Source organism: Lampetra planeri, chromosome 29 (assembly GCF_965212315.1).
Source record: "Lampetra planeri chromosome 29, kcLamPlan1.2.h2, whole genome shotgun sequence".
NCBI classification, from domain to species: Eukaryota; Metazoa; Chordata; class Hyperoartia; order Petromyzontiformes; family Petromyzontidae; genus Lampetra; species Lampetra planeri.
The window spans coordinates 4,430,761-4,451,379 of NC_136135.1; the positions used below are offsets into that span (position 1 = coordinate 4,430,761).

A 20,619-nucleotide genomic window follows, 5' to 3' on the forward strand; every position below is an offset into this window, starting at 1 on the left:
TAAATAGGTCAGCCCGGGTGTGGTGGCCAATGCTGACTGTCTAGCTCCTTTATAGACAAGAGCATGTGCTGGGGTCAGCAACCAAAATAACAACCTCACTATTTCAAGAGCCGCAATGCCCTGCGGTGAATGCAGAGACAGTGGTTTTTAATAAATAATGTCACGTAGCAGCTCCTTAGCTGCAGGTTGCTGACCCATGGGCTGGTGCATCACACAGATGAGTGAAACTCCCAAACCCTACCCTCGCTGCAGGCTGGCAATGAGAAGACGGTGCAGAAGTGGGGTTATGAAACCGTGTGTGTAGGTGCGCGTACCTGAGTGTGTTAACCTTTCGTATGAACGGGGTTTCCCCCGTACAATACAGGTTTTTTTTCCACTCGTAAAAAAAAAACATTAAATTTTCCTCCTGAAAAAAAGACTTTATACTAGATGAGGCATTACTCACGAAATAAAAAAATGGAAATATTCGTTTGGGTTGTGATGCAGCGATACATTCATAAATGTGTTGCATATTTACATTAGCATTTTGTCCTAATGCCACAGGCTCACTGGTGGTAACATCCCACGCGCTATCGACTCAAATCCTTTTACTTGGCACCAGCTTTTGACGGTTGTGTGTCCGCCCTCTTGCTGCTCGTGCCACCCACCAGGTTCAGCACCGACGAGGGGCAAACGTGGCGAGACTTCCAGTTCTCTACGGAAAACATAACCGTGTACGGTCTCATGACCGAGCCAGGCGAGAAAAGTGCTGTCTTCACCATCTTTGGATCCAAAGCTCCAGCAGCGCACAGTTGGCTCATCCTGCAAATCAACATGACCTATGTGCTTGGTAAGTAGCGCACGGAAAGGCTACGGACGGTGCAAAAGAAGTCACAACGTACATCAGATTCGGAATATTTATTCTGGACAAATCCGATGAGCTATGAAGCTCTTTTTTTTACAGATGTCCAGTAGGGGCGGTTAAGAACGTTACAACAGCAAATACAAAAACACAATACGAGTGCAAAGTACAAAAAGGCAAATAAATCGCCCAAAAACATACAAATAAAACTAAATCATCCCCATCCTACCATGGGCAAAGACCACTGAGGTATTAACTTATTTTTCTGAATCGTCCTGGCCACAAGTGATAGCTCAACAAAGTGTCATATCGTGTGGAAATTAATAGCAGCAAAATAATCTAAATAATCTCAATGCATGTTTATAAACATGGAGGGAAGATCCGGAGAAACGTGACCCTGGGGAGAACATGCGGACTCCATACAACAGCAATAGATGTTCTTCATAGTGTAGAGGTGTATTGGTACGGATGGCAAACAAACACAAGGGGCGTGGTTATGGCCGTACGCTGAGAAGGTGCTTACATCGACGTCCGCACCTGCCATCCCCCACGGCCCCCCGGGGGGGGGGGGGCGAGTGCTATATAAGGTGGTGAGCCAGAGGGCTCGGGGTCGAGTGTTAGCTTTAACCAGCGAAGATTGAAGACCAGCTAGAGTAGGCCCTGGAACTCCCCTGGCTCGCTGTCCTTGTCAGGACCGACCAGGGAAAGCCGGTGGCGTGGCCCCGAGAGCCCAGACCGAGGTTCTTATAAGAGCCGGTCTGGAGACTCAGGGTGCCGTAAATCCCAGCTTGACCAGGGCTGGGATAGATAGCCTCCCTTAGCTCTGTAGTGGAGGACCTGGGAGCAGGCTAGCCGGGTTAGACGTTGGGTCTCCCTGTTAGATGGGTGAAGGGGCCGATACCCCTTCAAGTGTTGTGTATCCCCGTTTCTGTAAATACTTTGGTGTTAATAAATAAGTGTGCCTCCAACTACGTCATCCAAGCCTCCTACAACTTACTACAATAGTAACTGCATTTAATGGATTCGGACATCCATTGGGGGGTGGGGAGGAGGCTTTATCCCACCTAATAGTAGCTTTGTGTGACTCATTTTGGCTCTTTGAGGAATCCTTTCAACTTGCTTCATATGTGTAAACAGCTGGTGCATTCCTTGAAATTGTCTTTTAATCTCCTTGCAAATGTTGTAACTTTAATTTCAGCAATTACAGTCCTATGTTAAGCACTATCCTGTACTATTCAGCAGAGGCAATGCTATTGTTTACACCTTAGCATATTGTTCACACCTAATCTCTATGTAGCATATGGTATTCCCTTGATATTTTTGTATCCTATGAAAAATTACTTGAAATTTGGCTCGAGACATTCACCAGTAATGCATTTTAAAGTGTAAACATTGGATATTTTCTTCAGCAAATTGTAAGTAGAGGTGCTTTAGGAGTTTGTTAATTTAGCAGTAGAACATTGGAATTCCTGTAGTTATTTAATGTTTAAAATAATAAATGAAAAATTGAGGTTTAAAATGTTGGCGTCTAAAAGGCATGGTACAACTGTACTCTGACAAAGCACACCCATTTGAAAATGCTAGCCAGTTGCCAGCAGTATTACCGCTCTTGCAACTCACTCCTGTGAGCCTCGCGCATTGACAGTGAACTTTAAGAGCCGTAAAGATGCCTTAGTCTCATTCTGTGAGCTTCCTTCGTCGATGCGAAACCCTTACAATCGTAAACGTGTGTTACAATGTCACCTGGTCCGATGCTAGTCAACTTATTATTTACATACATGTCTAGAATAGGGATTGGAAATTGAAGTTTTCGTGACTGCAGGGATCCATACTCTTTGGTTCTTTCGGTAAAGTCACGTAGGTATAAAATAAATTAAATCACGACGTTTCGGGCGCAACACAAGCGTCCGTCATCAGGTGGGACTACCACAGCAAGAAACAATTGCTGAAGTGGGCAAAAGGGCTGCCGTGACAAGAGGCTATATAGGTAAGAGAGGGGGGAGGAGCCAGGGAGGAGAGATAGAGAGGGGGGGGTGTGGGGTAGGGGAAGTGGAGTGCTGCTAGAGGGATTAGGAGCAAGGAAAAATGGGGGGGGGGGGGGGAAGTGGGCGGGGCTGGGAGTGTGAGGCTGAAGAAGAGAGGGGGGTGTGGGGGAGGTGAAGTGGAGCGCTGCTGGACTTTACCGAAAGAACCAAAGAGTAGGGATTGGGAATTAAAATGTAGCCATGATATTATCGTCTGCTGTGTTTTGGTGTCAGTACCCCTTGCTGGTGGCGACAAATGCAACATATCAATACAAATTGACGTATTTGCGGTACACTGGTGCAGCATAACACACCGGTCCTCATAAAACAGTCTAAAATCAACATTTTATCCACAAATCTGTCTTTAATTAACCCTGTCGCCAAGTCTTTGTCGAGGTTGAAAGGTCTATTCAGTCTGCTGAGACTTGCTAAAAAGAGGTCAATATTGACCGTCGATTTGCGTTCTGTTGAATCGAGGAACCGTCCGACCATGTCTAGGGCACGTGGAGTCAAATCTGCCTTTGGAACACAGAGCAGCCAATTGTGTCATCAGGCTGGGTGCTGCTATATGTGAAGCATGATGTTCAGCCGCCTCATATAACATTCGTCTTCCGACCGCTTCGACATCCCAAGAACTGATTCTGGCGCACTCCCCCCACAAGATTTTTCAGCCAGGGGGGGTTGCGAATCGCGGGAAAGTAAATAATTATTGCGCAAAATTGTGCTTTATTTTTATATTGCGCATCATCGGTGTAACCGCCAAATAAGTTCAAATGTGCATTGTTAGGTTCTGCCTGCTTGGACGAGGACTACAAGCTTTGGTCGCCAGCAGACGAACTGGGAAATGAGTGTCTGCTGGGTCGCAAGACCGTGTACAAACGGCGTACCGCCCACGCGCTTTGCTTCAACGGGGAAGACTTTGATCGGCCCATCATGTCCTCCAACTGCTCCTGCACACGTGAAGACTTTGAGTGGTACGTGAAGTGCGGTCGATGCTCGATAAAATAAAAACGTGCAATTTTTTTTTTATTTTACGGAATTGTGTTGCATGCTTGGAATTCAGAACTTTGATGGACAGTGCAGATTTGTGAACCTCCAAAATCTATTCGGCTGCGAATTTGACCAAGAGATGGCAGCACTGCAGCTGAATTCTTGAATATTTCGGTAGAGCTTGGAGTGTTTTCTTCTTGTACATGTGATATTTCACAGCGTACTCCAATTTCCTCCTACATACCAAATACTCATGAATGGAATTGGCAAAATATCCGAGAACAGAACCTTTCTGATAAAGATTGTTGAGACTCACTGAGGCATTTGTGGATTAAGGGATTTACTATGAATAATAATCTTAGAATTATTATAATGCATTACATCACAAATAGAGGCAATGCATTGGTTACTTACCTTCCGTCTTAATTTACATATTATAACAAATACCTGGCCCCAAGAAAGCTGTCATTACTAGTATTTATTATTCCCCTTGTTTACCCAGGAAAGTCTCACAGAGTATTGCGACTCTTTATCATTAAGGTCCTGCCATGTGTCCATCGTAGTGGGCAATTATTGCCGTGCATGTGATCGCAATTGAGTAATTGGTGCGTGACTGTTCAAGAATTGTAAATCCCTAGATAAGAATATAGAACGTTAAATCATTGACTTAGAATGTCACTGTTACTGTCAACTATACAACTATTCATTGCTAAATAAAATAGTGCAGTTATTGTATGTGTTTATATTGAACTTATTTCGTTACCGTATATAGCCAACCGTTCTAATCGGAGGTGCGGGGGGAAGGACAGCAAACTAAATAAACTCACTGAGGCATGGTGTCATGTGATTCGTTTGTAGTGACACGGGCTTCAAGCTGACGCTAGAAAATGAGCAGTGTGTTCAAGACTCAGACTTTGATGGAGATCCGTATGCTCCACCTGTCAACTGCCCTGCGGGTACCATGTACAGGCAAACCAAGGGGTGAGAGTACATTGACACACACAACAACACACAATCTTCTAATTTCAAACTACAGTCAATACTATAATTGGTTCTTTACCCTTCTATCTGGCAACAAAACTGACACCTTTTTACAAGGAGTCATGTTTGCATAGACCGCAATACCTGCAGTCATAATACAAACAAAAGAACATAACTCTGATAATGTGCACTGTCCTTGAAGTTGATTGGTCCACACCCGAGACAGCTTTCCTTAGAGCCTAGTCTCATATGGGTTGGACCAGATGACGCCAAAAGGCGCACTTGCGCCTTTTGGCGCCTTTTGGCGTCATCTGGTCCAACCCATATGAGACTAGGCTCTAAGGAAAGCTGTCTCGGGTGTGGACCAATCAACTTCAAGGACAGTGCACATTATCAGAGTTATGTTCTTTTGTTTGTATTATGACTGCAGGTATTGCGGTCTATGCAAACATGACTCCTTGTAAAAAGGTGTCAGTTTTGTTGCCAGATAGAAGGGTAAAGAACCAATTATCATATTTTTACTGGCAAATGAGGTTCCCATAGTACAGTCAATACTATCATTTATTTGTTAGCCAGCATAATGCCATACATAAATGATGCCAACACATAAAATGTTCAACTTATTCATAATAAAACAAAGGACTTTATTAAAATGCCGCCCACAATATGAAAATGTGTTTTTTCTCATCCTGTCGTATCCCTTGGCTCTTGAAAAACAAACCAAAAGCTTATAAAGAAATGTGTTTTTTCCCTGTGCGTGCGCGTTTGTTTGTTCAGATACCGTAAGGTGTCTGGAGACACGTGCAGCGGAGGAGACATGGAGGGAGTGCTTGATGGAAATCTTGTTCCTTGCCCAGTCATGGGTGGGAAATTCTTCACATTTCGTCGTGTCGTATATTTCTGTAATGATAATAATAATTTACATTTGTAAGGCACATTTCACCCGTAGATCGCCAATGCGCCCATGTATGGAAAGCAGAAAATAAACAGAACCATGATAAATAGCCAGAACTGGGGGGTCAAAAGGCCAATTGAAAGAGGTGAGTTTTCAGGACAGACTGAAAAAGCTCGAACAACTCTTTATTGTCTTGTTGCCAAAGGCAAGGCTTTCTATAATCTGGGAGCTGCACAGTGGAAAAAAGCCTGATCACCCCAGGAAATGAGCCTTGGCCTCGGAGCCCTTAGAAGAAGGCGATCCGAATATTTCAGGGACCTCATTCGAGTATAAAAATTGATCCGCTCCTGTAAATATTGTGGGGCTAACCCATATTGAGAGCCTTGTAGCACAACACGTGTGCATTCAGTATTGTGAAAGTAAAACGTTAACGATCAAAAGCACTATTTACAAATGTGGGTATAACCTTATTTTTCTATTCCTGAGTAGTGGGACACATACAGCCTTGTCATCGACTGCTGGATGAGGAGACTGTATGAGGAGTTAGGACGGCCCTTTGCCATGCAGGTAGAGGGGTTCTATTTTACCATACATCAACAAGGCTAGTCGGTGAAGGTGGATAGCATAGTACCTCTGATTAGCACACTTGGCTACATACTGTGCGAAAGAAGTTCAACATACATAGTATAGTGCACTAATTTGTTTTTTTTCACTGCCCTCTGCTGAGCCCACCTGTGGCTCCACGCAAGTGAAATAACGGTACCTTGCCCGTGTTTTATTTCTCTAGAGGAGCGCGAGTTCGTCCTGTACGCTCGGCGCACGAGCATTCACCGGTACGACCTTGCGACTGGGCTGGACGAGACCTTGCCACTCACCGGGCTGCACAGTGCAGTGGCACTTGACTTCGATTACCTTCGCAACTGCCTCTACTGGGCTGACATAGCCTTCGATACCATACAGGTGATCTTGAGCAAATCTCACAAGCTACATTTTTAAAGCTGTGTAACTAAAGTTGAGCACGTTTATTATGCATCAGCTCTGTCCATTTGTCGGAAAAGATAAAGGGCGGTATAACTCTCTTGAAGATGGTCCTATATGAGCGAGACTTATAGTGTAAAGTGGGTGTAATTAGGGGACTCTCCCTTTTGAATTCCGGCCTTGTGGGTCAAAGGGTTGGCGATCAGAGCCCCTTTGGCTCATTACGGCCTACGCACGCACTGCTTCCTGCGCTCCTGGCAGGAGCTGCCGATATCGCTAATTAATCATTTGTGAGAGCAAACATTGGAAAGTATTATATAATACACTAGCGGAAGTACCCGGCTTTGCCCGGGTGAAAAATATATTTCTTAAAAACCTTACATATATATACACAGATACTAAGGTATTGTCAAAGCCCGGTGGGCTGTTTGTACATTTCTCCACCAACAAATATATAAGAGGCTTTCACAAGTCCAAAAAGTTGTAGAAAGTGTGGGGTAAATAGTTGATGTCAAATGGTTTCCGAAAATTGCGGTCTCCCCCCCCCTCAAAAAATATCTTTACCCCTCGTAGGTATATATACTAACAACACCTTACATACAACAGAGGAAGTGGTATCTATTGACTCTGTAGTAGTATCTACTGACTGTACCGTAGTATCTACTGAGCCAGTAGTAGCTACTGACTGTGTAGTAGTATTTAGTGACTGTAATAACTACTGACCATAGTAGTATTTACTGGGCCTACAGTAGTATCTACCGACTATATACTCGTAACGACTAACTGTATAGTATCTGCTGACTCTATAGTTGTATCCACTGACTATAGTAGTAACTACAAAATCTATAGCAGTATCTACTCACTCTATAATAGTATCTACTGACTCTAGTAGCTACTCACCGTGGTAGTATGTACTGACTGTATAGTAGTATATACTGACTGTAGCAGTATTGACTGACTGTAGCGGTATATACTGACTGTTTTAGTATTTACTATAGCGGTATCTACCAACTCGATAGCAGTATCTACTATCGCTACAGCAGTGTATACCGACTGAGGTCGTACCTGCTATCACTACAGCAGTGCATACTGCTGTGTTGGTACCTGTTATGATGACAGCAGTGCATATTGTGGTGGAACCTGCTATGATTACAGCAGTGCATACTGCTGTGGTGGTATCTGCTATGATGAGAGGAGTACATATTGTGGTGGTGGTGGTACCTGGTATGATAACAGCAGTGCATATTGACTGTACTCATCATTCACCCTCACCATTCACCACTCACAACTCACCCTTACCACTCATCCTCACCACTCACCACTCCCACTCACTATTCACCATTCACCCTCACAACTCACCACTCACCAACCTCCCTCACCAATCTCCCTCACCACTCACCCTCACCACTCACCCTCACCACTCACCCTCACCACTCACCAATCACCACTCATCCTCACCACTCACTCTCACCACTAACCCTCACCACTAACCCTCACCACTCTCACTCACCACTCTCCCTCACCACTCACCACTCACTCTCACCATTCACCCTCACCATTCAGCCTCACCACTCACCCTCACCACTCACCGTCACAACCACCACTCACCCTCACCACTCAACTTCACCCTCACTACTCACCATTCATCCTCACCAATCACCACTGACCAATCACCACTCACCACTCTCCACTAACCCTCACCACTCAGCACTCACCCTCACCACTCACCCTCACCACTCACCCCTCACCACTCACCACTCACCCTCAAAACTAACCACTCTCTCACCACTCACCCTCACCACTCAGCACTCACCCTCACCACTCACCCTCACCACTCACCCCTCACCACTCACCACTCACCCATCACCACTCACAACCGCCACTCACCCTCACCACTCATCCTCACCACTCATCCTCACCACTCATCCTCACCACTCACCCTCACCCTCACCACTCACCCTGACCACTCACCACTCATCCTCACCAATCACCACTCACCCGCACTGCTCACCCTCACCACTCATGCTCACCCTCACCACTCACCCCTCACTAATCACCACTCATAACCGCCACTCACCCTCACCACTCACCACTCACCCTCAACACTCACCGTCACCACTCACCCTCACTACTCACCACTCATCCTCACCAATCACACCCTCAACAATCACCAGTCACCCTCACAACTCACCCTCACCACTCACTCTCACCACTCACCACTCACCCTCACAACAACCACTCACCCTCACCGCTCAGCACTCACCCTCACTACTCACCCTCACCACTCACCACTAATCCTCACCAATCTCACCCTCACCACTTGCCACTCACCCTCACCACTCACCCTCACCATTCACCCTCACCACTCTCCCTCACCACTCTCCCTCACCACTCACCAGTCACGCTCACCACTCACCATCACTACTCACCACTCACCCTCAACACTCACCCTCACCTCTCACCACTCACCCTCACCACTCACCCTCACCACTCACCACTCATCCTCACCAATCACACCCTCAACAATCACCACTCACCCTCACCACTCACGCTCAACACTCACCCTCACCACTCATGCTCACCACTAACCCTCACCACTCACCCTCACCACTCACTAATCACCTCTCACAACCGTCACTCACCATCACCACTCACTCTTACCACTCACCCTCATCACTCACCCTCACCACTCACCCTCACAACAACCACTCACCCTCACTACTCATCCTCACCAATCGCACCCTCACCAATCACCACTCACCCTCACTGCTCACCCTCACCGCTCACCACTCAACCTCACCACTCACGCTCACCCTCACCACTCACCTCTCACTAATCACCACTCACAACTGCCACTCACCCTCCCCACTCACCCTCACCCTCACCAATCACCACTCACCCTCACCACTCACCCTCACCATTCACCCTCACCACTCACCCTCACCATTCACCCTCACCACTTTCCCTCACCACTTTCCCTCACCACTCACCCTCACCACTCACCAGTCACGCTCACCACTCACCCTCACTACTCACCACTCACCGTCAACACTCACCCTCACCGCTCACCACTCACCCTCAACACTCACCCTCACCGCTCACCACTCACCCTGACCACTCACCACTCATCCTCACCAATCACCACTCACCCTCACTGCTCACCCTCACCGCTCACCCTCACCACTCACCCTCACCACTCACGCTCACCCTCACCCCTCACTAATCACCACTCACAACCGCCACTCACCCTCACCACTAACCCTCACCACTCACCCTCACCACTCACTAATCACCTCTCACAACCGTCACTCACCCTCACCACTCACTCTTACCACTCACCCTCACCACGCACCCTCACAACAACCACTCACCCTCACAACAACCACTCACCCTCACTACTCACCCTCACCACTCATCCTCACCAATCACACCCTCACCAATCACCACTCACCCTCACTGCTCACCACTCAACTTCACCACTCACGCTCACCCTCACCACTCATCCCTCACTAATCACCACTAACAACCACCACTCACCCTCCCCACTCACCCTCACCACTCACTACTCACCCTCACCACTCTCCCTCACCACTCTCCCTCACCAGTCACGCTCACCACTCACCCTCACTACTCACCCTAACCACTCACCACTCACCCTCAACACTCACCCTCACCGCTCACCACTCACCCTCACCACTCACCCTGACCACTCACCACTCATCCTCACCAATCACACCCCCACCAATCACCACTCACCCTCACTGCTCACCCTCACTGCTCACCCTCACCACTCACCCTAACCACTCACGCTCACCCTCACCACTCACCCCTCACTAATCACCACTCACAACTGCCACTCACCCTCACCACTCACCCTCACCACTCACCCTCACTACTCACCACTCATCCTCACCAATCACACCCTCAACAATCACCACTCACCCTCACCACTCACGCTCAACACTCACCCTCACCACTCATGCTCACCACTAACCCTCACCACTCACCCCTCACTAATCACCACTAACAACCGCCACTCACCCTCCCCACTCACCCTCACCAATCACCACTCACCCTCACCACTCAACCTCACCCTCACCACTCACCCACACCACCACCACTCTCCCCCTCACCACTCTCCCCCTCACCACTCTCCCCCTCACCACTCTCCCCCTCACCACTCTCCCCCTCACCACTCTCTCCCTCACCACATGTTAAGGGCGATCCTAAAGGAATCTACAACCTTCGATGATTCCTTTGCGCGATTCAAAGAATCGATTCCTGGCGCATAGGAGGTTTCCATTTTTAATTACAGAGTTTTATTTTCATTCGTATGTTATGTTTTAAAGTTTTCAGGAGTTTTTAATTATATTTTAGCCCCGGTCAACGCCGGATATTTCCCATTCGTAGCAGTTTATATCAACTCTATAACCAACTTATATTAAACGGAAATAAGGCGATTCTAAATGAATCTACAACCGTCGATTCCTTTTCGCGATTCAGAGAATCGATTCTTGGCGCGGTCGGGTTTAGAATTTTAATTACACAGTTGTATTTTCATTGGTATGTTATGTTTTAAAGTTTTCAGAAGATTTTAAATGTATTTTTCCCCCGGGCAACGCTGGGTATATCGAGTTTATACCACAAAGTCGTCGCCTGACAGAGTTGCGTGTCGAGGCCTAGTACCGTGCAGAGCCTCCGGCCTCGCCTAGATTGCCCACCCGGCTGAGGCTGGGTGCTGGGGCCGTTAACCCCCCCCCCCCCCCCGCGCTACAATAATACTGTCTAATCGCTATAATTTTATTATCTACCGACCCTATAATAGTAATTGCACACATTGGGGTGGAAGGGGAGTGAAGAGGACGTGAAACTTTGATGAATTTACCTCAGAGTCGCGTGTTAATGCGTGCGCATATTTTTAACGGGAATTAAAAATGGCGTCCACCCCGCAGCGAAGTTGTTGCTACCCGTTGCCAGGGGCAACCGCCGTGGTCCGCGCCGGTCGGCGATATTAAATAAATAAATAAAGCTTTAAATGAATAAATAAAGAGAAATCGCACTAAATCGATAATCGGGCCGATTTAAAGTTTAGAGACAAAAAATCGGAAATGCCTAAGTTTACCGCGGGGCCGGGGGCGTGCCCACCTGCAAAATTTAATCTCGGCGAACCCCACGGTCCGAGAGCTACATCCCCCGCAAGGGAGCGTACGCAGACGGACGGACAGACAGAGACAGACAGATAGACAGACAGACAGATAGACAGACAAAAAATGAATTATATAGGTTAGATGCTAATGAACGGGGGTTTTTTCAATTTGAAACAAGTATCCTTTTGGACTGGTGTTGGCTTTTTTTGTCTATCTGAAAGTTTATTTTTCTGTTCAAGAAAACTGCATCATCAACAATTACTCTTATAATGAGCGTTTATGAGTGTGTTCAGTTATTGAATCATGTGTGTGATATTCATTAATGTACAATTCAGGTAATTGTTATGCTCATGATATTGTGTGTTTACACACAAACACAGTACCAACCGTGTGTCTGTTTAATGTCTCTCATATAATCTGCCCTAACCGACTTAATTTGCAGGCAATTTATTGTTTCACGTTGATTTAAGTTTGTGCAAATTTTTTAACTTATTGATAGTTATTATTGTTCTGTATTCTTTTTGCTTAAATTTTGTACTTTATTTTGTTTTGCTGTAAGTTACTCTTGTAAATGAGGCTATTGTGGTCTCTTTAAGTTCTCACCAGGTTAAAGAAAATCATCTAAAACATTTAATTCTAATCATGTAAACAAACGTGTTCAATTGAGAAAATGTGTACTCTCTGGTTCTTTTGGTAAAGTCACGTAGGTATAAAATAAAAATAAATAACAACGTTTCGATTGTAACACAAACAATCATCATTATGCTATAAAATAACAATAGATCACAACGTTTCGATTTCAACACAAGCAATCATCATTATTCTTGTGTTGCAATCGACACGTCATGATTTATTTTAATTTTATTTGCTACCCACGTGACTTTACCGAAAGAACCAGAGTATGGATTCCTGCAGTCACGAAAGCTTCAAATCTAGGTTGAGAAAATGTGTTTTCTTTTTTGTAATTTGGCAAAAAAAATTCAAAAAGCACAAGCATCTTCTTGGTTCTTTCGGTAAAGTCACGTAGAAGGGAAATAATAAAATAATAAAAATAAAACATTATACAATTTTAAATAAACCAATAAAATAAAACATTTTTATGTTTTATTTTATTGGTTTATTTGTATTATTTTATTATTTCCCTTCTACGTGACTTTACCGAAAGAACCAAGAAGATGAATCCCTGCAGTCACGAAAGCTTTAAATCGAAATCTAAAGCACAAGCACTTGCACAACGCTTAGACAAGGTAGATATCGTATGGTGAATCGTGAACGGAGTGAAACGTAACGTTGAGTTCCCTCCTCTCTTTTCTCCAACAGCGCCTCTGCCTCAATGGTACTCTGGGACAGCAGCAACTGTTGAAGGAGGGCCTCAAGAATGTGGAAGGGGTTGTGGTTGACCCCAACAGCAATCTCCTCTACTGGGTGGATGCGGAAGCCAGGCACATTGAGGTGCATAATCGAGGTTTTTTTGGGTTAGATTGCGTAGATATGTATTCTTAGGTTTTTTCAGTAAAGTCACGTAGATAAAAAAATATTAATTAAAATTTTTTATCTACGTGACTTAACCGAAAAAACCTAAGATTATGAATCCTTGCAGTCACGAAAGCTTCAAATCTAGAATGCGTGGATATGAATGTAGTTAAACCCGCCACCACCCGACAGCCATTTAGTAAGGTTTGTCATGTGAACAAACACATATCAATTTTCGTTCCTAGTTCAGCACACCGGTGTGTTGGAGAGTAAACCCACAATATTTACAATTCAAGTAGGACGTTTTGCCGGTAATTACAACCAGCCTCATTAGGCGACAGCCAGAATTGTGAAAAATCATGTTTTGGTCTTAAATTGAGGGATAAATGAGATGTCGTCACTTTACGAGCCAAGCGGGTGTGAAGGCCAGACAGAGTTGGTGGGCGGGGGGTTAATGTGTTCATATAAATTACAATGAATATCTATGATTGGTTGGGTTTTTCATTGAGGTGCTTTTCGGGCTTTACTTTTGAGCCGGTCATTTGCGATAATGGAGCTAATGATGCTTCGTGGTTGTTAATTGTGGCATAGATAGATCTATGTATTTTCTCGATTGAAGCAGTCAAATTGTCGAATCTCACCAATGAAAAGGTTTTCAATCAACGTTCATGTTAATAATTTAAAGTGAAAAGCCCAGATAGGTGAAGTGTAGGAAGTAGATTGCAAGTGAGAAATCTAGAGTTATTTCGACTGAACCACCAACGCATTGACTGTCAGATGTAATATTACGTGCCACTGATGTATAATTTTTTTCCTGAGTGACCGTATTCGTGTATCGACAACATATACACATCTTTTACTCATAAATTATAGAGAATAGCATCACTATTGGGTGGCGAAGTGTCACTTAAACTCACTTGTTGGAATATGTTGTTAATGAGTTTAATGAAATTTCTATGGTTGAGCGGACATCCCTTCATAAATTCGCATCCACTGCTGGATAAGGGCTTCCCCATCACAGTGTGGGTTATGGGCATTATTTGACATACTTTATTATGCTGGTCAGTGCGGATTCTGGTGTGGAGCATAGATTTTGGGAGCATAGAAGTACAGTTTATACTGTATCCTATAACACCTGTAATGCATGGTGGTCACCCATGCAGGTACAATATTGTAGGTTTTCAACGCTGCGTGGCTTGCGAAATCTGACAAGGGCTCACTGCGGTTGATTTGGTCCTGGGCACTTATCATGCATCAACGTTTCATGTGAAATTGGTGTTGGGCAATTCTTCACGGCTTGCGTGGAATGAGTGATTGCTTAACCTTTGTAGCTGAGCGTTATGTACCAGAGCGTGTGTGGCATACATTTTGTATGATCACAAGGGGTCTCTGTAACCAATAAAATGCTTTCCGCATTTGTAATCCGCGTTAGACTTTGAAGCAGAGGAATCTATCATTCTGCTTTCACCTTCAAGTTATTTCACACCTTAGGCGAGCCCCTGGTGTTGCTGAAGACACCACAACTCCAACTCCCGTTACTTCCTAAAGTGTTATATTTTTAAGCATCAGACTGATAAGTGAAATAGCATCGTTTAAATGATATGAAATTTAATATTTTTACGTTCGAGGTCTCGGTATGTGTCGTCTTTTTGAGGATTGAGCCAATGGTTTGTGTTTGCAGGTCAGCAGGCTGGATGGCACTTACAGGAAAGTGATCCTCAACTCCACTGTGCTGGAAAAACCTCGTGGCCTCGTTCTGGTGCCCAACAAAGGGTCAGCAAGCTCATTGTAGTTTTTGTCACGTGAATTATATTTCAATTGGTGTCACTAATAATATTGCAGTAAAACCTTGGATTGCGAGTAACTTGGTCTGCGAGTGTTTTGCAAGTCGAGCAATTTTTTAAAATAAATATTAATTTGATAAACGAGCGAGGTCTTGCAATACGAGTAGTACGTGTATACGCTGTCTGTCGAGCGTCACGTGATCACAACTGATATGAGTGCTTTGGTTTACAAGCACGTTTCTGGAGCGATTATGCTTGAAATCCAAGGTTTTACTGTATTATCTTATGATTAACACATTACCCTGTTTGAGCCAAACACATTTTTTTGTATCTTTAATTGTTTTAATTGTCAGCGTGAAGTTACAAAACAAGTATCCCTGGTGGGATGAGGAGGAGGAGACTGCATGAATACGCGGTTCTTTTGGTTGGTAGTCCCGTTGAATCGCATAATTGTTTTAATATACATAAAAAAAGATATAATGACCCCCAGTTTTCAGGATGGAGAAATACTTCAGCCGTTTCTCTTACTTGCACTGTCGGGTTGCTTTTCCTCCCAGGATCATGTTCTGGACAGACTGGGGGGAGGTGAACGCAGGCATCGGCTCCAGTGACATGGACGGCCAACACAGCAACAAGATCGTCAATAGCAATGTGCGCTGGCCCAATGGAATAGCCGTCGACGGAGAGACCATCTACTGGACAGATGCTTTCTACGACCGCATCGAGCGTGCCTCCTTCGACGGGTCCAACCGCGTCGTTCTGATCAACAGCAACCTGCCGCACCCCTACGCCATCGCAGTCTACAAGGTACAGAGGGGCCTGTGTCCTGTAGCCGACCAGGTGGCTCTGCTGTCGAGCAAGACACGCTTGGTGTCAAACTCGGGAGTTTGTTACGTTTATTGGAGGGGCGGATGCGCCGAGTGAATTTATGAGAAGTAAAATATTTTTTTACGAGTAAAATTTCCAAAACAGTAGTGCAAGCTTTTGATGTATGCGTGACATACATGCAATCTTAATGTAATACATTCGTGATAATCTGGTCTTATTGATCAGAAAGGCTTAATTTATGTCTAAACCAGGCCCAAACTATAAGCACACGTCACGTCACAGACCGCGAAACCCTAAGAAGCTCCAGTGCTGTGGTGTGAAGTTAGTTTTGCTTAACCGAAGGCATGTGGTGCTTGCTAAATACAATTATAAAGTATTGCGTTAACTCAGCCTTCTCAACAAGGTTTGTTTAAAGGTAGCAAAGTTAGGCAAATGATTAAATTAGTTGCTTCTTGTTAGTTTACTCACATTTCACGAATTAAAAAAACAAACGTAAGTTGCAAAGTTGTTGGCAGTGAGGTATATTAGAAAGTGAGATGTTTAGCTGCATTAAAATACCACACAACATTGAGCCTTGCCTCTTTTATGAGTGGGCATTGGACAATATTAGATTTTTTCGGTATAACTAAAATAATCGTGTTCACCGTCATCCACTCTACACGATCGGATGTTTGTCCGTTGGATCTAATGCATTGCCAGCCACATATATCACCGCTTCATGCTTTGTTTGGGACGTACCGTGTTCTAATATATTGGTGTCTGGCTTGCTCTTATTCATTCATCACACATAGTCAGCTAAGAACCGTTGCGCCAAACGTGTGACCTCTTGCGACAGCATTCGCATAAACTGCTCTTGGCTGCCATACACCGGTGTCTCGTGATTTGTTTGATCCACGGATCACGGGAGGGGGATGGGGGGGGGGGCACCACGGGGGGTGGCGCCATTCCTTTTGAGGGTCGTAGTCGTAGATAATTTGTCTTACTTGTGTTGTCGCTCCATGCATTCTCTAACTTCTTAAACAATAATGCACATTCAGAAATTAAAAGCGCACTTCGGTGCTTGTTTTATAATCACGGAGTAAACGGCAACGAGGAACGGCTTTGCTTGTTTATCGCGAGTAATGTGACGCGTTGGTGGGGGGTGTTTTAACAGAGCGACGTGTACTGGGACGATTGGTCTCGCATGGGAATCATGCGAGCAAACAAGTACGACGGGTCAGGCGTACAGACCCTCGTCAGCCGTGCCCCCGGAATAATGGACATGAAGATTTTCTACAGGGGCAAACAGAACAGTGCGTACCAAACGGCACATAACATTTCATGCAAAAGTAGCAGCAAGGTTTTTTTTGACGTGAAATTTATTTTTAATGGCACCAATTTCTTGTGGTAGAGAGAGGGTCTTTGCCTATCATCTAGCAGTTCACCAGCATTGATTCTAGATTTGAAGCTTTCGTGACTGCAAGGATTCATATTCTTAGGTTTTTTCGGTAAAGTCACGTAGGTAAAATTTTTTAAATAAAATATAAATAATTATTTTTATTTTACTTTTATTAATTTTAATTTTTCACCAGCATTGGTTTCAACCAAGTCTGCTGACTCTACCGATGAGACACTTTGTGAAAACCAGTCCAGAGGTCTCCTTGTTATTTAAATCGATCCTAGTAAAATTATGCACTCCGAATAAGCCATGTGGCTGATGGGGATGTGTAACAAATGCGTTTATATATTTTTCAAGTGTGGGAACAGGTACATGAAAGGAGACTTTATCGTTTACTTATGTAATTAGAATTAAACAATGGTGCGAATTTATTTATTTATGTTTGTGTTTGCGGTTGTATTCATGCAGTGACGACTTCTTGTTCGGACAAGAACGGTGGCTGCACTCACCTCTGCCTGCCCAAACCAAATGGCCGAACCTGCCAATGTCCCGACGGAATGTCCTCCGTTCAGCAGCCTTCTGGAGATTTTATTTGTAACTCCAGGGGTAAGCTTGCCACAACATAATATATCATGCAACTCTGTCATACCCGGTCAAAGTAAAAAAACATGTTGAAGAAATGTATGCTATATTACGTACAAATGTTGTAATAGAAAGTGATTAGGTTGTTACAGTATTAAGTATATTTTTTAAACAACTTTGCAGGCAGATAATGCTCATTTGTGGCATTCACTCAACATTATAAGGGAACCTTAACTGTGGTAATGTGGTGGGCACGATAGAGTGGATCCTCTTGACTTAAAGCTTTCGTGACTGTAGGAATTCATACTCTTTGGGTCTTTCGGTAAAGTCACGTCGATAGAAAATAATAAAACATCACGACGTTTTGATCGCAACACAAGCAATCGTCTTCAGGTGAAAAAATACAGCTGTATTTAGAATTTTTATTATTCATCTACGTGACTTTACCAAAATACCCAAAGAGTATAGAGTGGTACCTATTGTTTGTATTATCCGCTGAATTTATGTTTTTCGTAAGTTATACATAGATGAATGCAGATAACGCGATAGATTTGTGACTACTTGCATGCGAATCCTATTGATTAATTGAAATGATTTACGGTGATTTGTCAATCCATTGCTGGATAAAGGCCTTCCCATGTAATGTTGGTCATCTGGATTGCGTGACCATACTTCACTTTGCCAGCCAGTCCGGCTTGGTAAAGGGAAAGGCCCACCCGTCAGTGACATTCCCTGTGGCTGGGAATATTAAAACTATTAATTATGTATATTTTACCAGGTAAGGCCCACTGAGCTGTATAGCTCTTTCAGACGAGACCTGGCTACAAATGAAACCTTAACAAAGTGACTCGTCATGTGGAAATTTACCGCAGCCAAATACTCTAAGCGCATGTTGTTTCTAAATGTTTAGGGAAAAACCGGAGGACCCAGAAAATCAAATTGAGGTCACCATGCTTCAGAGCACAGTATGATAACCACAGCTGCGCTATTCCTCTCCTAACTCCATATTCTTTGTATAAAAATGTAGAGAATAGATAATAGAGTCCATCCCTGGATGATAGGATTTTCTGTGGTTTGATTTTGGCTGCATGTTCCTGGAATATCAGAAAGTAATTCACTTGACGAGAGGCTCTTCACAACGCCGCGATTCACATTTCAATCACGAGAGAGTGTTGTATAATACTTAAAAAGCATGACCATTTCATCTAGATATTTTCTTTTTTTACACAATACCTGGCGGTTATATGCCGAAGAGCTGCGTTAGCGTTTTAACTGCCGATAGACAAAAAACAATCGAAATGTTGGAACAGTGTTACAGTATTTTTGAGCCGCGTGAAAACATGTTTGTTTTTTCACCCCCCAGAGCTGGTTTGTGCCGAAAGCCAGTTTAAATGTGCCAACGGCCGCTGCATAAACATCCTGTGGAAATGTGATCACGACAATGACTGTGGAGACTTCAGCGACGAAGCAGACTGCCGTAAGTATTTTTTCTCAAGCGAATGTTGTGAAAGCTGCAGTGCTTCTGTGTAAAAAAAAAAACTAGCTCCGAGCGGGGTGATCCTTTTCAGTCAAATTACATTCTTCGTTTTTTCTCAATTCGTGCCCTTTTTTCTTCTTCTTCTTTGAAAGAGGATTGTGTGGGGTCTTCTGTTTTTTTAAAGAAAAATGGCTTTTCTGCAGAGGACATATTTTGTGTTGAGAATTTACTTTCCAATCGCATTGGTTAAAAATCTGTAACCCCCATTTTTTCTAAAGTTCTGTTCATGCAACCTTTCCTGTGGGTTGTTGAAAATACCACATCATAAAGATAGTCGTAAGCACAATTAAAGTTTCACTTCTATTATAAGTTGCCTCATGTTTTTCAAGAGTTGCTTGGTGTTATTTATGCTATGGTGCAATGTCACTGATTAGCACGGTGAGGCTATATAGGGTGCCAAACAAGTTCTACATCCATGCTTTCATTGGCACATAACACATGCCTTACAGTGATTCCTTGTTTAACGCGGTAGATACGTTGCTGAAAAGTGCCGAAAAACGTGTTCAGTGAAAACAATTCCCCATAATAAATAATGTAAAAGGTGGGGATTGCAAGATACGATGTACGCACACACTGAGGTGATGGGACAAAGATCTGAGATGAAGGAAACGTCACCGTCTATCGTATCATTCCGCGCGTGTGCCCAGAATTCCGATCACCGCTCAGCCACGCAGCTCAAGAAAGTAGCTTGTCGTCGATTGCTCAGAAATGGCGTTATAACGGACACGTTTCACGTTATAACGGGACATTCGTTTCACGTTATAACAGAGCACATTCTGCGATGTGCGGAAAGTGTTCCCTCATGGAAAAAACACATTATAGCAATAACATGTTGTGTGAATACGCATTAAGTGGGGACTTAACATATTCAGAAACTCTGCCAGTCATCATTTCCATAATATTGAATTAGTAAAATGATGTTGAACATTCATTGTGATTTTGTGCAATTAACTGTATTGACATGCCAAATACTTACTTTGAAGACCTGTGGTAGATTTGTTATCACTGAGCAAACAGCCCAGGGACTTGTGGCACTGTAGGTGAACTTATGAGCTTTCGGCAAAGCACATTTTGTTGGCTTTCACTTGCACTGCCACTCTTCGAAGACTGTCCCAGCAGGAGCGTCGTCGGATGATGAAATTGAACCATGTGGAAAAGCACGTGTGGAAAATCTTTTGCCT

General features: G+C 44.2%; 1 protein-coding gene across 3 annotated transcripts in view; it reads left to right on the forward strand.

The window, feature by feature from the left end:
* SORL1 (sortilin related receptor 1) overlaps positions 1-20,619 on the forward strand; it is a 95,469-nt gene that overhangs the window by 36,810 nt on the left and 38,040 nt on the right. For all 3 annotated transcript variants that reach the window (XM_078608143.1, XM_078608142.1, XM_078608140.1), the window contains exons 13-23: positions 651-829; positions 3,653-3,839; positions 4,714-4,836; positions 5,614-5,699; positions 6,519-6,691; positions 13,177-13,308; positions 15,011-15,102; positions 15,671-15,920; positions 17,095-17,233; positions 17,788-17,925; positions 19,265-19,378. In XM_078608143.1, coding sequence (XP_078464269.1) covers positions 651-829; positions 3,653-3,839; positions 4,714-4,836; positions 5,614-5,699; positions 6,519-6,691; positions 13,177-13,308; positions 15,011-15,102; positions 15,671-15,920; positions 17,095-17,233; positions 17,788-17,925; positions 19,265-19,378 — 1,613 coding nt within the window. The remainder of the gene's footprint in view (positions 1-650; positions 830-3,652; positions 3,840-4,713; positions 4,837-5,613; positions 5,700-6,518; positions 6,692-13,176; positions 13,309-15,010; positions 15,103-15,670; positions 15,921-17,094; positions 17,234-17,787; positions 17,926-19,264; positions 19,379-20,619) is intronic.